The sequence below is a fragment of the Podarcis muralis genome, chromosome 8, assembly GCF_964188315.1.
Source record: "Podarcis muralis chromosome 8, rPodMur119.hap1.1, whole genome shotgun sequence".
Classification (NCBI taxonomy): Eukaryota; Metazoa; Chordata; class Lepidosauria; order Squamata; family Lacertidae; genus Podarcis; species Podarcis muralis.
Window position 1 is genome coordinate 40694468 of NC_135662.1, and position 17065 is coordinate 40711532.

Genomic DNA, 17065 nt, shown 5'->3' on the forward strand with positions numbered 1-17065 from the left:
TAACAGGCCATGCTAAAGACGACTTGCCTTTAGGGTTCCTGCTCCTATACAACCAGCACTGCTAATGGATTAAGGAAAAATACCATTAATAGGCAGATTTATAATTCATAAATCAGCAAATTAGTTTCACTTTGCTTACCTCATACATAATTGCACGCTTAGTGGAATGCTTCAGAGGCTTTTAGAAAAAAACCAACCTTATTTTAGTCACTGATGGAATTTTTCTGTAAGCCCTACAGTGATGTATGCCCCACATCATTATAACCAGTTGGCCCCTTGTCTATTATTATAGTTTTATTACATAACACATACTTATGCATTTCATTAAGAGCATCAACAGGGCATGGCACATCAAAGAGAGGAGGGCAGCTGCCCAGGAAATTCAAAAGACACATTTTACATAAAACTACTGATAAAAGCCCTGGCCCTCATTCTTAGTCACACCATGGTTAACTTGTTTCTCGGTTTGGCTTTCGGTTTTGAAAATGTAGACAAAATGGAACCTCATTAGAGTTGGGCCTGCTGATCCAGCAGACTTTTACTGACGATCTTTTTTACTCAAATTCATTGGAGGGGAGAATCTAGTTTAAAATGAAGTCATTAGGTGCAAAAAAAAAATTGTAAAGGCAAAGAGGGCACCATTTTTATTTACATTCATAAAAAGGCAAGTGGCTTGTGGTAAATGTGAACTTTCCTTAAAACCTAACAGCTGCCTTCCTCACCAAGTTCCCTTTCTCTTCTTGAAAAAGATACCGCATAATCCAGCTCAGAACTGTCTAACACACTTTACAAAAGCGATTTACACCAAGGATGCACAACTCTAATAATTCTGAGGTTTTTATATTTTTACTATGCTAGCATCTTGTTATTACTGGAGTTTTGGAGATTTTAAAAGACATTGTATTGGTTTTCATTTATAACAAACAACAGTACAGCATACACTTGAAGCCTGGAAGACCGACTAGCCCAGATAATTTTGCAGTACTAAGAACAGAGAAGGTTGGTTTTTTAAATCAATTTTCTGTCAATCTTCACATACCCCCACCACCACGCACAGACATATCCCTTGCTCTGTTAACCTCCTCCTGTTCACTTCCAACTCCAGATTGCTCTATATACTATGGGATACTGCATAGTTCATACTTTCACTATGTTTCCAATGTAGACAAAGTGATGCAGGCATTTCTTCCAACTTCACCTTTAACAGGCCTACATTAGATGTTCCTACATCGAAGGGATACATAAAATTGATGCTTGCAATTCTCAAGTGCCAGGGTGGAGGGGTTATAAGGAAGTGTTGAAGCTTGGGACCATATAGAATTCATGTTCATGTTTCACTCTACTCAAGGTATGCTCGGAATCTGGGGGCAGACTCAATTAGCTACCGTAACACATTGGTTCTAGCAATGTTACTCAAATCACAGCATAAAGGTTGGTACAACCATCGGAAGTCTCTGAACAATGATGTTTAAGAAAAAGGTCGGTGCACTTGCCCATTTTTGCTTGCTCAACAGAACACTTCCACTCTGAAATTGCTGCCGCTAGTGTATGTCGAGCACAGCCAGAAAAGCGCTTAATGACGCTGACAGATGTTTTGGTGGGTTTTTGTAACAGATGGAAACCTTTTAGAAATTTATTTTCCTTTCCCAAGAGGAAATGTCAGCACGGTTGTGATCCAGTGTCGTGATACAAAGAAACTGAAGTCATGCTTTAACCATGAGCAACTACTGAGACAGTTCATCCTGGAGCATGAGCAATAGCTGTAGCTGCATACATTGGCTGAAGGTATTTGTAGCACCAGCTGCACTTCCGGTTGTACACAGAACTGTCATTGTGATTCTGCTTCTGTCTATCCTAGTCACTGCTCTAAGACTGTTCCTATCTAGCAACAAAAACCATTGCCCTCCCAATCCTCACTACTGGCTTGTCACTCCCTTCACGAATAAGGCCAGCTGTTACTTTTGGCTGCAACTGTATTTGGCTCTTGAGACGTACAATTATATCTTTCTCCAATTCAGATTTCGTTCCATTTTATCATCCAAAGCCAGTTCTTACCATCTGCATGAGGAGATTACTACTAGTTTCCGGCTGGATGTGCACCTACAGCTGTAAGGTTTGCACTTGAGCCAGCAATGTTTAAGTTATTGCTGCCTAAAGAACCAACAGCATTCTACTTTTATTCCATTTGGGCTTCCCAAAAGAGACAATGTGAATGGTTCATACCAAGATTTAATCAGATGTGGTCTTTGAGCACTTTATTAGCTATAGTACAGTTTAAGAGACTGAGTAGAGGATTTCCAACCACTCCTGTTTCTGGGCCATATAAGGGTCATTGCAATAATTTCTGTCATCCAAGATCCTCTGCCTGAGGAGATATTTCAGTGGACAGTAGAGACAGCCTGGCCAATGGACTCTTGGGGCACTTCCAGATGACCTATTTATTGGGCATTCATCCCAGTTTGCTTGCAGGGAGATTGGAGAACATTGGCTATTTTATTAACATTCATTTTGATTTGTTGGTGGGCAGGTCAAAAGATGTTGAGTCAATGCAAGTGTTATCCCACACTTTCCAGTACATTTTTCCATCGCTTTTGGGAAGTAGATTTGCTGTGCAAGAACTCCTAATCAACTATAATTGTGCATACTGAATTTGCCAGTATGTGTATGAATCCCACCCCAAAATAGTGATAGTCTAGATCTCATTCCTTTTATTTCCTGCCACACTGCATATTGCATGTCGTTTGCAATAGCTGAATAATCTGTTTGTAAAGTATGTCTCCATATAGTTGCATCTGCAGATACAAATGTACTTAACTGAAGCTTGTCCCTCAACATAAAATATTTTAACCTGTCTGTATTGGCATTCTGCTGGTCCTTGAAGTCACAGCTGCTTAAACAAGCATTCCCCTGAATTTTTATGCTGTTTTAATGAGCTTGTTTTGTTATGCATTTTAATTGTGGGTGCTTATTTTAATATTTTGATAGAAGTGTTTTATTGTGTACTTTAATTATGTATGGCTATATTTTTTTACATTGGTTTTATAAAGTGTAAACCACTGAGAAGCCCTTTTGGCCATCAAGCAATGGCTAATTTAATTAATTAGGATAATATAGAATACTTAAACAAACAGTCTTAAGCCTCATATAGAGTTGCATGGGCTTAAGCACAGTTATTTAACTGGGATGAAATGGACTTTTCTCCATACTGGAATAGGAGCATGTGGAAATGTTACCATCAGACCTAGTACTTTCAGCAAAAAAGAAAGGCAGAGAGCTGAGTATCAACATGGAAAAGGGAAGCAGCCAAGAACGAAGAAGTGGGCAAAAGCCTGTGGGGTCTGGTATTTCTTTTTAAAAAGCATTTTACTAACCTGTTCACCACCACCATATAACTCTTTCCAAATGGAAGACTGCATAGACAGCCAAAGCAAACATTCCAAAATTATTTTGGAACCTATCAAACGGTATCGGAAAAATGTATGCACTTTACAATTCAAGGTCACCACCTTTTAACTATGTTTTTGCATTGTCACGTCCAAGTCCTTTTTTCATCTCAAAAAGGAATATTGAAGAGTAGCCAACATTACTGCAGACCCTTCAGCTTTTTTAATTTTCTTAATGGTGCCATGATTTCTGCGTACTCTGAGTTACAGCTTTTCTGTGGTAGCTGTACTGTTTCTGACCTTTTTATTATTAAAAGTCAATAGTGCTGGACACAGCTTTCAACACAGAGACTAGAAAACATTCAGACAGGGATTTGTTGGTTTTGTTTTGATTTTCAGATATCAAATTTTACTAACACAATCAGGGCTCCACATCACCAGCCCAGGGGAGTGGGGTCCTACATGCTTAGAATAGGCTCGCCTGTAAAGATGTACAGAGCAACCTCCTCATTCTTCACCTTACTCAGTTGTTGACCATGTGAAAAGGACAAGCAACCTCTGCCCACGTGCTCCAAGGATTCTGGCAGGGCTCCAGTTTTTCTACCACAAAGCTTTCTGAAGCAGGGCAAACTGCTGCTGATTTTGACTGTGCTCCTCCACACTGCCAGTCTACTACTCAGAGACCAGAATACCAAATATGCTTTTGAGGCATTTGGTAACATCATGGCAGCCAATGGCGAAACAGCATACAAGTTAGTTTATTGCATACCATTATAACTGTTAGGGAGATGGTTAGCCTTGAAACACCGCTGAAGAAAGAAGCAGCTCCAACTGCGGCAAACAACCCTGGATCAATCCATGCACTGCGTTCATCAGTCTGAACCCCCAAAATGGAAACCAGTATCAAGCCAACTATCCTGCCATATAATGCACCTGTGTACCTGCAAAGGAAAAGAAGACAGTAAAGACACTTGTGTGGGCAGATAAATGGTTTTCATTTTCTCTTGGTAACTGTGCTAGCAGAGATCTGGCACTATAGCATGACAACCTGTCTCTGACTTATAGAAGGGGATTGTCTTGCTGAAAGGGTGGGCCAGCTATGCTCTGAGAAATTGGCTGGCTTGCTTGCTTGCTTGCTTGCCAATGATGTTAGATAAAATCACAGGCAAGTAGCACAGGAGAGGGAAGCATGAAGCCTTCAATGAACTAAATAAAAAAAGAACCCCTGCTTCAGTGGGAGGTGATAGTCTGGTGTTTTCCACATTTCCTGTTAAAAGACAATATGTGCCCTCCAACACTGATGTGGAACAGCAGAGCAGCATTCAACACTCTTAGACATCAAATCAACTATTTTAATTGAACTTTAAAGGTGGTATCCAATGCACTCATTCCATGAGTGCAAAAATTTACCCTGGTGAGATGAAACTCTTCTCTGAGAAGGAGAGGTTGGAGGAATCTCCAGAGAAGATATAGGAAGTGCCCAGGGGGAGAAGAGTGGTGGAAATTTCACTTTGCAATGATAATTCCTTGCACTTGCAGAACAAGTGACTTCATGCTACATTGGATACAAGTTCTCATAAAAGTTCTCATAATGGTTTGGTAGGAGCTGTGTGTTGCTAATCTCTATTGATGTCCTAAGCATTAGTCAACAGATGCCTCTGACATACACACAGCCACATACCCCACAGCATTTGAAATTGAAATGTTTGTGATTTTTTTCCCATAATAGGAGCAGCATCTTGAGGAAAGGTCTCTGATTACTGCATGACATATAAGTAGAAGCTGCATATTGAAATTTTTTTAAATCACCTGAAAAGAAAAGCTAAGTTTTGGCAATATATCTCAAAGGAACTCAAAATAATATCTCCAGGCATCCTTTTTATAGCACAGACACGATGATTTGTCACGCTGCTATCATTCCCACTTTCAAAACTATTTACACCTGCTGTCAGGGAACTGCCATCGGAAGGACAGGAGGTGCAAAGGCTCCCTCAGGTTGAAAGAGACGGAGCAGCTGAAGAGGGAACCAGTAGGGGGCGAGCAGGAACTTCCAGGGAAAGTGAGTCGGAGGGGTGGCTCAGAGACGTTTCCAGCGAAAACAGTGGAGAGGTCTCAGGACCTCCTATAGGGACACCCACGCCTCGCCGGAAACTGTCACGCAGAGAGTCCAGAAGACGTGTTTCCGTGAAAGAGCTTTTATGTTGGAAACGTTTCCGAAAGCAACCACTTTCGGATTCTACTAGCGATTGACGCAGCCATGCCGGAGGGGCTCCGTCACAGGCAGAGGTTTGAAAACCTGATCAAACTCTGAGGGACTTGCATTTTACGCACAAGCAGCTCATCATCCCACCACAGCAATCCGAAAGTCACTGAAAGCCAGCTTGTGCAAGCAGCGGCATCATGAGCGACCCAGCCGGAACCGGAGGAGCAGGAGCAGCTGGAGGAGGTCCAAGCCTGGAAGAAAGGTACAGGGCGTTGGAGATCCAGCTGGCCATGCAAACGGCGAGGCTTGAGGAGAGGAGGGCTCAGGATGCAGAAAAGGGAAAGGAGAAAACCACCTCGATAGCCAGAAAGGTGCCAGGATTGGTGCAGAAATTCGGGGGAGATCCCAGAAACTATCATGCCTTTAGAACTGAGATGCAATACGCTCTCAACCTGCAGTATGATGACTTCCCCGACGAGGAATCGCGAGTGGCTTTTGTAATTGGCCATCTCGAAGGGGGGGCGAAGGATTGGGTTCGACCCCTGATGGCAGTGAATAATGAGATACTAAAGGACACGAGGAAGTTTTTTCGTGCCATGGACCTGATGTTTTCCAGTGACATTGAGCAGGGGGTGGTACGAAGGCAGTTAATGGCTTGCAAACAGGGGAGCCGATCTGTCCGTGAGTACTGGACTGAGTTTACTATGCTGATTCATAAATTGGGGTGGGACCTATCGGCGGAACCCATCCAAATGCTTTTTGAAGAGGGGCTTTCTTCGGCCGTTAAAGATGAACTTTCCCGGGGGCCAAGGGCGGAGTCTATGGACCAGCTGACCAAATCCGCGCTGGCCATAGGAGCGCGCCAGGAAGCGAGAGCTTTGGAAAGGCGGGAAGGGAAAGGAGAACGTTGGAGGGAACTGCGCATTCCGGACATTCCAGAGCCACCTTTCCCGCCGGCAGAGCCGATGGAAGTTGGAACAGCGCGGGCGCGCGCAGTTTCAAATCCCAGTGAAGGGCGGAAGAAGGAGGGAAAGAGCGCCAAGAAATGTTATCTCTGCCAACAGCCAGGGCACTTTGCCAGAGTCTGCCCACAAAGAAAGGAATGGCAAGGGATGGCAGGAGCTGTGGGGGAAAGGGAGGAGGAAAACAAGGAGCAAGTAAAAGCCAACGCCTGGCTGCCACCGTCGGGGCACAGCAGCCAGGCCAAAGAGCAGTGAAAGTGCCCACGCCAGAACCACCCAGACCTGCTTTAGTGATAGAAGTGTCACTAGAGCTGCCAAATGGACACCCCCTACAGGTCAAGGCGCTTTTGGATTCAGGCAGCTCCTGTAATTTTATGAGTAAGGAGTTTGCAGCTGAGCACCAGATACAGACCATCCCTTTAAGTAATCCCTTGCAGGTGACCACGATTGATGGCAGAGAGCTGTTGGGAGGAGAAGTTAGCCAACAGACTGTCCCGATGATAATGAGGGTGGCAAGGCACACCGAACGGATAGCGTTTAATGTGGCCACCTTGGGAGGAGCTCCCATCATCTTGGGGATGAGCTGGCTGGCGCTACACGATCCGCTAGTGGGCTGGCATCAGAGGGTGGTCTCCTTTGGGTCAGCGCATTGCCTAGAACACTGCAAGCAGGGGAAGGTTCAGGGCGGAGACAGAGTCACCCTAGCCGGGATGGAAGTAATGGGCAGAGGGAAGGTGCCCCCGCAATACGCAGATCTGAGCAACGTATTCAGCGAAAGGGAAGCAGACAAACTGCCGCCGCATAGACCCTTTGACTGTCAAATCAACCTACTCCCTGGGGCCCAACTCCCAGTGGGCAAGCTGTACGCCATGTCCGACAGGGAGATGCAGGAGCTGAGGGAGTTCATTGACAAAAACCTGAAGCGAGGTTTCATCAGAGAGTCCCGAGCGGTGGGGGGCAGCCCAGTGTTTTTTGTGGACAAAAAAAACACAGATAAGCCGAGACTTGTGTGTGACTTCAGGGCCTTGAATGCAGTGTCGGAACCCCTGGCTTTCCCTATGCCCCGAATTGATGACATTTTGACCAGGGTAAGGAAGGGAAAGATTTTTACAAAGCTGGACCTGCGGGGGGCGTACAATCTGATACGCATAAGGAAGGGAGATGAATGGAAGACCACCATGTTCACCCCTTTGGGAGCCTTTGAATACCTCGTTATGCCCTTCGGTCTACAAGGAGGCTCCGCGTGCTTTCAAGCGTTTATTAACCACGTTCTGGGGCCTTTGCTCTACAAGAACTGTGTGGCCTTTTTAGACGACGTGTTGGTGTATTCGGAGGATGAGGAGCAGCATGTGAGGGACGTTCGAGAAGTGTTGGGCAGGCTGCAAGCCAACCAGCTGTGGGTGAAACTGGAGAAGTGCCAGTTTCATACCAAGGAGGTGGAATTCCTGGGGTACCGCTTGTCAGACAAGGGATTGGCCATGGATCCAGGCAAGGTCCAAGCGGTACTGGAATGGAAGACACCGAAGACCAAGAAGGATGTGCAAAGATTCTTGGGGTTTGGGAACTTTTATCGGAAGTTCATCAAGAACTTTGCCCACTTGACGGCGCCCATCACCGACTGCCTCAGCAGCAAGAAGAAATTTGTTTGGACGGCGGAGGCGGAGCGAGCATTTGAAGAACTGAAAAGGGCTTTCGCCTCGGAAGAACAACTTCTGCATGTGGATTTACGAAAACCCATGAGAGTGGAAACCGATGCGTCCGACCGGGCGGTAGGGGCGGTACTTCTTCAACCGGGGAGGAGTATGTCAGAGTGGAGACCGTGTGCCTTCTTCTCGCGGAAGCTGAATAAATCCGAGAGGAACTACACGGTGTATGACAGGGAACTACTTGCCATTCACGAAGCGTTCCGGAGGTGGAGACATTTATTAATTGGGGCACAACACAAGGTGCAAGTGTGCACCGACCACAAGAATTTAGAGTATTGGAGAACAGCTCGAGTGCTCAACCAACGACAAGTGAGATGGGCACAGGAATTCTCTAAATTCAACTTTGAAATTTGTTATGTGCCAGGTCCAGAAAACATCAGGGCGGACGCTCTCTCACGCAAACCAGAGTATTGGGAGGGGGAGGGGGCGATTGAAGAGAGACATGTCATCCCTGAGGACCGCTGGGTGTGTGGGGCGGCGCTGGTGGGGCAACGAGAACTGGTAGAGGAAACGGAAAATGATGAATATGCCCAGGATAAGCTCAGAGGACTCAGGGGGGAGGGCGAGAGCCCCGAAGGTTTTGAGGAAAGAAATGGGGCATTGTATTATAAAGGGGCACTGTATATACCCGAAGGTGAATTGAGGGGGAGAGTACTCAAGCAGTTGCACGATAGCCCCACGGCAGGACATTTTGGGCAACACAAGACCATGTGGTTGGTTACCAGGGAATTCTGGTGGCCCAAGGTGAGGGAAGATGTAAGGGAGTATGTAAGAGGGTGTGACCAATGTCAGCGAGCCAAAGGGGAAAGACGGGCGCCGGCAGGGTTATTAGAACCATTACCCACACCAGAACGGCCTTGGGAAGCGGTATCAATAGATTTTATGACGGATCTGCCGAAGTCCAAGGGGAAAACAGCCATCATGGTAGTAGTAGACCTGTTAACAAAGATGTGCCACTTTGTAGCATGCTCACATGCAGTCACAGCGGAAGAAACAGCGAAGTTGTTTGTAGAACACATCTTTAGGTTGCACGGGGCTCCCTTGAGGGTGATCTCGGACCGCGGCAAACAATTTACTTCCAGGTTCTGGAGGAAGCTCATGAGCTTGCTGCACGTGGAAGTCAATTTTTCAACGGCCCGGCACCCTGAAACCAACGGGCAGGCGGAAAGAGCAAATGGCATTCTTCAACAATATCTGAGGTGTTATGTCAATGACAGAGAGAACGATTGGGTCGAGAAGTTGGCGCTGGCAGAATTTGCCTACAATAATGCGGAGAATGTGTCCACAGGGATGAGCCCCTTTTTGGCTAATTACGGGTGTCACCCCAGGGCATTTCCAGGGGAGGGAGGGGAGAGATGGAGCGTTCCAGCGGCTGAACATTTTGTAGAAGAGATGGAAGCGATCCATCATCAGCTCCAGCTCAACTTAGAAAGGGCCAAGGCACAATATAAGAAGCAGGCAGACAAGAACAGAAGGGAAGGTGAAACCATAAGGGTGGGGGATCAAGTGTGGCTGTCAACCCAAGGGTTGCCGTTCAAAGGGGGTTGTAAGAAATTGAGGCCCAGAAGATTGGGACCCTTTGAGGTCATTCAGCAGGTCAACCCAGTGGCTTTCAAACTCCGGTTACCCAACCACATGAAATTGCACCCAGTGTTCCACAGGTCGTTACTGTCACCATACAGGGGGGGACGTGAAGGGGAGCACGTCAGGGGACCAGCCTTGGAAGAGAGGGAACGCAGCAACCATGTAGCGGAAATCCTCGATTCCAGGTGGAAGGGAAATCAGGTAGAGTATTTGGTGGCGTGGGAAGGGGAACCGGAGTCAGAAAACACCTGGGTGACTGCAGGGGAGGTCAATGACGAGGTTTTAACAGAAACGTTCCACCAAAGATTCCCTAGGAAACCACAGCCGGTAGAAAGGTTTAGGAGGGAGTACTTCGGCACCACCGACGAGGAACAGGAAATGGAAGGATTCACGGAGTCGGAGTTGGAAGAGGGAATAGACTCCGAAGACGAGGAGTATCGAGAGACGAGGGACAGTAGCAGGTGGAGGGAAGTGTTCGAAACTTCGGACGATGAGGAAGGTTCTTTCAGGGGTTTTACTTCCTCCCAGCCCGGAGGGGAGGAGACGGGAGGGGGTGAAGGGGGCCCTGGAGGGGAGGTGGATGTCAGGGAACTGCCATCGGAAGGACAGGAGGTGCAAAGGCTCCCTCAGGTTGAAAGAGACGGAGCAGCTGAAGAGGGAACCAGTAGGGGGCGAGCAGGAACTTCCAGGGAAAGTGAGTCGGAGGGGTGGCTCAGAGACGTTTCCAGCGAAAACAGTGGAGAGGTCTCAGGACCTCCTATAGGGACACCCACGCCTCGCCGGAAACTGTCACGCAGAGAGTCCAGAAGACGTGTTTCCGTGAAAGAGCTTTTATGTTGGAAACGTTTCCGAAAGCAACCACTTTCGGATTCTACTAGCGATTGACGCAGCCATGCCGGAGGGGCTCCGTCACAGGCAGAGGTTTGAAAACCTGATCAAACTCTGAGGGACTTGCATTTTACGCACAAGCAGCTCATCATCCCACCACACCTGCCAAAGTTTTGGGGTGGTCACACTGCTTCATTTCCAATCAGTGCACATCCTGTATCTTGCCATTGCTTTACATACTGCAGATGTTCTGAGGGGTGGAGGTGTCCTGCTTTTGTTGTACCACTAGACAACCATTTTGTTGTACCACTAGACAACCATAATGTGATAACATTGGGGAAGAATTGCAGAAATAATAAAGCAGAATAAATCCACCACTAATGTGCTATTACTGTGCCAATAATGCATTTCACAACATTCCTGCAAGAAAGTACCAGCCTGGAGGAGCCCAACCAACCTGAGATGCAAAGACAGAAAGGCTCTGATAAATCATTAGATCTGCCTGCTCTTTTCAGCATCTTTCTGAAGGCAGCTGACCCACTTTTCTGATATGAGACATAAATGCAAATCTATTTTGTCTAGAATAAGAGGTGGATGGTATACATGACTATTTTTACACATCACCATATGTAGTAAATAACTAACCTCTTTGGTTTACATGTAGGCAGTTGAAATGTTGAAAATGTGTGGTGTAAGTGGAATGTACTGAGTGACTTTCACCATATTGTGGATTTCCGTAGAGATGCCTGCATCCTATAGTAGCATAAAATGAATGCAATACTTACAGCATAGGTATAACCAAACCACTTGCAATGGCAGAGCCTGCTGTCAAGCAGGAAAGCAAGAAGTAGAATACAAGTGCCGTAAAAAGAGAAGCATATCCAAATTCCTCATGAGTTCCACGTCTGAATAAGTACGTGATTCCTCTCATCCCATTCTCAGCCAAGAGAGCAGCAGCTTTAAATGAGATTGAAAAGGTGGGAGGTGAGAGAAAGAACAAACAGAAGGGCTCTAATGTCCAGATAGTTTATCAAACAGGCTTCTGTGTGGAGTTACATCTGCACAGGTCTCAAAATTACTTTTTTCACAAAACCAATGGCTTAACCGTTCAATCTCAATTGGCAACTGTAAACCACAATTAAGGACATGTAAGTTGTTCAGATCCATCCCTTGCTACCTCCCCTTCTCCTCTCTACTTCCATGCCACCTTCTGTTTTTTCCATTGTCTATTACAGATTAGAAGGATGATGTGGAGGAGGCCTGTCTAGCTTTGCTTTTGCTTGTTAAACTCTACAGAGCACCAAGGACACTGATGCTGGTGGATCATTGTGACTGTGGTTGCTGTTTGTTATGCCACATCTTCCAACTCAAGATTCATTGGGCAGATAGGCAAGGCAAGTCCTTTTAGTATTGCTGCCTATCCACCTAAGCTATCATGTCCTGTGACCAAAGTCCTAAATAGCGCTGAGCTACCAAAGTCTCTAGAAAAGTGTAGAAGAGCATAACACGGTTAAGAAGCATCTGATCTCCTTGAATGCCTCAGAAACTGTTTCTAGTTTGTTATTCACAGACAACCCCAAGTAACAGTGAAATCAAAGACTTTGGTCAAACTGTGTTCTGGAGAGAAACAGCATAGTTGGAGAAATGCAGTTACATGAATGCTGGTCATTCCTATTCCTAGTTCTACTCCCCACCCACCCTCCTGCATACCTTCATTAAAGGATTGGTTGGAATAGTTCGCTCCATCTGGTCCAGTCTGGATTGTTCCCAGGGGACAGTTATATTCTGAAATGTGCCACGTAGACTGGCTTATACTTGAAAAATCAAAAATAAAAGAAACAACATTGTATCCATGAGTAGAATACATACTGCAATAGGGGGTTCAGACATACTACATGTATTGACTAACATGTGAGGCAGAGCAAGCAGACTGGGCCAGTCATCACCATCCTTGATAGACATATCTTCCTCCCAGCTCCAAATTCAACAGAGGAGCATGTAAGTGCATAGAACACTATATGCACCCAATCTGTATTCTCCCTTTCATAAAGGGAAAGTACACATGTAGAGCCCCATAACACACCAACTAAATATAAGAAAGGTGTATTTAAGCCCTTGAAAGATCTAATATCAAAGTTCACCATCCAGCAAAGACCAGTTAGGGGTGAGACTAGCCCATGTGGACCCACAACTCCCCCTCACATGTTCTTTCAACACATGTGTGAGTATCTGAAGTCCTCAATATCTCTCCAAAATATTTATTATCCATTGAATAACTCTAGGATTGGTGCTTGTTTGGTTCTTAAGTATTCAATGATTTGGTAAACTGTTTCACTTCTACATTTTTAAATTTGGAACTAAAGAGGAGTTAGCTTTGTGTTTTTATGATTGACATCGTGCATATGTTCTGTACTTAAGCAGTTAGCCTCCATCTCTTTATTCAGAAGACAGCTCTCCTTTTTAAGCCCTTGTGTTGCAATGTGTATAATGGGGAGCAATCGAGTCACAAAAGAGCCTATAGCCCATTGATAACTCTAGATGCGAGGTCACTTATCTTTTGGGGCCAGGGGGCACATATGGAATTTTAATAAAGTGCTGTGCTAACCAGTGGGGGTCGCACAATGGCTGCTGTAGGGGTGTGGCATAACACAAAATGGCTGCTATAGGAGAGGTGTAGGAGAGGCTAAGATAGTACAAACAGGAATTGAGGAGGAAGAGCTAACAATATCTCATGCACTGTGATTTGTGAGGAAGCATTTACTGAAACCTTTCATACGTGCCATATAAAGAGGGGTGGACACACTAGTACCCACAGGTGCTGTGTTATTGAAATTTACTTTAGATGCATCATTTGAGAATTACCCAAGTGGATTATTTCTGTGATTTCCTTACAACCAAATGTTTCTATGATTCCATGACATCATTCTGAAAGGTTTCTTAAATAGAAACATCACAATAGGATGGATAGGAAGGTTGGGATAGATGGATGGGATGGATGGATGGATGAAAACGTTTCATTTCCTGGGCTCCCACATTCAAGCAAATTGTTGGTCTAGCACCAGCAACTTATGGAGTTGCACTTAAGCTTCATGAAGGGACCAATTCTGAAACTGAAGAAGCCAGTGGCACTTATGAAGATGCCTGCATTTCTCTTTTCACTACTTACTTCTCTGGCTTAGTAGATGGTTCAAATTCTGGCAGGTTCTTGGCTGGAGTACAGTGAAAGAAATATGGCAAGTAGACTGTTGCAGTAATAGTCAAAACCTGTACGTGTTTTTAAAAATATTTAAGAAAGAAATGTTGAATATAAAATAAACACATTTACCCTTATACACACCCACTCAAGTTCACGTTCATATAAGAAAGGTGTATTTAAGCTCTTGAAAGATCTAATATCAAAGTTCACAATCCAGCAATCCATGACTAGAATTCTGGCTTCTTTTGTACTGGTTTTAGGATTGGAAATGTATGTGATTGTCTTCCGTTAGTTACTGGAACATTTCTTCAAGATATCTAGCATTCCTACTTGTTTACTGCTGAATCAGAAAAAAAAATGTCAGTTTGTCTGCAGATTGATGTTGGTTCTGATTCAGTGGTAAACAGAAGGTTTTCCCAGGGTAAGCAATGGAACAGATGAAAAGCTGCTTGAACCTGTACTTTAAAAGCACAGGACAAGCAGACAACCTCTCAGACCTTTGCTTTCTAGGTACAAGACAAGCGGCAGTGTGGGCGAGCCCTAGCGCTGTGCAGAATCCTTGATCGAGCCAGCCATGATTGTTGTGGTCCTGCCTTCTATTCACTAAGGCAGCAAGGGCTGAACTCACCACATCCTGGAGGTGGAGACAAGTCAATAAAGGACAGGGGAGCATGCTATTACTGCTTTTCTTCTGTTGCTAAAGCATTCAGGGACTGAAGCCACATTACTCCAAAGCAAGAGGCAGTTCACTGGACCCACTGCCCACTTTCCCACCTTTCTACAGTAGGCAATAGGTACCTGTAATAAGTGTTCTATGCTTTAAGTGTATTGCACAGGAGAATTAACAGGTGCATGGTGTCTGTCCACCTTCTCTTGCTGCTTGGCTAGGGAAGGAACTATGAGGAAGTTAAGGAGGTAGATGAGTATGGTGGGTTTGATCTGTGTGCAAGAACTCTCCCCAAATGCTTCTTTTGTGCCTTGACCCATATTTTTTAAGTAAATCCAAACAATAGACAGTGTTGCTCATTATGCAAGGACTTGCCTATTCTATTCTATAAACACTCATTTTGCCAGTAATATTTACCATGTGTGACCTACTGAGTTTTCACACGGTGGTGAGAGCAGTCAGTCAGTCAGAGGAGAAATGTGTGAGTGTATTGAAGAACAATAAGGGGAAATTCCTTAATTACAAAAGAAATGATTAAAGTCAGGCCTAGAAGCATAGATGCTGACCTGGAATCCCATGAACCTATGCTTCAAAGATCCCTGCACTCAGAATCCTTATTCATGCATCAACTGCATTTGCCAATCTCCATTCTTAAGCCAAATTCTAATGCAAGCTTTGTTGTTTTGTTTTAAACTTTTTGAAGTAATCTTTCCATGTTATTGTTTTTTCTTTGTTGTTATGGTGTGTATTGTTGCATTTTTATATTGTAAACCGGCCTGTGATCTTTAAACGAAGGACAATAGAGAAATTAAATAAATGCTAATAATAATAGTAATAATAATGTTCCAATAGTTAATTAAGCTAGTTGTTATAAAAAATACAGTGAAGAAATAATCTTTTCTTTATTGCATGGAAGGACCTCTCATTTCATAGCCTAGAGATCAGCAGCTTCTTAGCAGGAAGGTACTCAGAGTTACCTTGTTTCTTATCTATTTCCATATATGTGGGTCCCTAACCCCAAAGTCTCTGTTTAAATTTGTATGCATGTGATAAGATCAAAATATGTCTGAACAGCTGATCATAAATTTATGAATTATGGATATATTCCAAAACAATATATTATGTAGCAATATCAACAATAACTGTTGTAAATTACAATCCTAACCTGATTGTTAATGACTAGACTTCTGCATAATTCAGAAAGACTGGAAAATATTGGTAAGAGATAGATTCAGGGCCTCTGAGTATCTGCTGTTATTCTGCCAGTTCTATGTGGCAACTTAGCACCTTCCATTGTTCTAGTAACCTTTATGTTTTCAGACTTAGGTCTTAATTCTAGCTAGCACAGTTGTAACTTTGGAACACTTGGCAAAACACCATTAAGTACTTACAAGAACCAGCACAGATTCTAAGAGCTTAGCTGTTTTTCTGAGGGATGTTTTTGGAATTGTGTTGAAGAACCACATGCGTAATCTATTAATTCTTATATTCAGAAAAACAAAAAGAGCTCCTAAAAGTCCTCCAAGTATTCCAAGGAAAATGGCTGGAACAAAGGCCAACACACTCATGTCCAGTAAGTTCTTAACCTGCATTGAAGAGAAAAGAAACAACATGTTCTGTTAATTTTGCCTTGCCATTTTAGTTGACATACAGCAGCCCCTCTGTTAAAAGAGGTGTCATACAACAACTCAAAAGAAGAAGCAGCAGAAATTAGATGTAGAAAATGCAGGTTGTACTCGTAATAGCTTATGGATCATAGCCAAGGCCTCATGCCAGATTCTTTATTTTATCTGATGCTGTCTTCTACCTTTAGTTTTGCATAAAACCAGAATAAGCTTGGAATAGGCTACTGGATAGGCTGGCCTGCTTTGTTGGATCTGCCAGTTATTACCGGTATTTAAGAACCAACAGCATGTTTTCCCTTGAAATTATAAGTTTTGCCAGTGCCTCCCAAAGAACTTGTCATGCTGTATATATCCTTGAGGTTTCTCTATCAAGGAAATCTTTTCAGACATTGAGTTGCTTTAATCAATTTTATTCCTGTTGTAGTTCTTTAATTTCATAGAATCGTAGAATTGTAGAGTTGGACAGGATCCCAAGGATCATCCCCTGCAATGCAGGAATTTCAACTAAAACATTCATGACAGATAGCCATCTAACCTCTGCTTAAAAACCTCCAAGCAAGGAGAGTCCACAACCTCTTGAGAGAGAATATTCTGCTGTCAAACAATTCTTACTGTCAGAATTTTCTCCATATGTTTAGTAGGAATCTCCTTTATTATAACTGGAAGCCAATTGGTTGGAGTCCTGCCCTACAATGCTTGTTCCCTCTTCCATGTGACAGCCTTTGAGATAATTGAAGATGGCTCTCATATATCCTCTCAGCTTCCTCTTTTCTAAGCTAAACATACCCAGCTCTTTTAACTGTTCCTCATAAAGCTTGCTTTCCAGACCCTTGATCAACTTGGTTGCCCACCTCTGCACACATTCCAGCTTGTCAACACCCCTCTTAAATTGTTGTGCCCAAAATTGGACA

At 44.1% G+C, this 17065-nt stretch overlaps 1 protein-coding gene across 1 annotated transcript in view; it reads right to left on the minus strand.

The window, feature by feature from the left end:
* The window catches only part of LOC114600630 (chloride channel protein C-like), a 66864-nt gene that overhangs the window by 31305 nt on the left and 18494 nt on the right, over positions 1-17065 (minus strand). The window contains exons 7-11 of the mRNA XM_028737015.2: positions 15921-16115; positions 13833-13930; positions 12377-12480; positions 11452-11623; positions 4153-4324 (exon numbers count right to left, since the gene is read on the minus strand). Coding sequence (XP_028592848.2) covers positions 4153-4324; positions 11452-11623; positions 12377-12480; positions 13833-13930; positions 15921-16115 — 741 coding nt within the window. The remainder of the gene's footprint in view (positions 1-4152; positions 4325-11451; positions 11624-12376; positions 12481-13832; positions 13931-15920; positions 16116-17065) is intronic.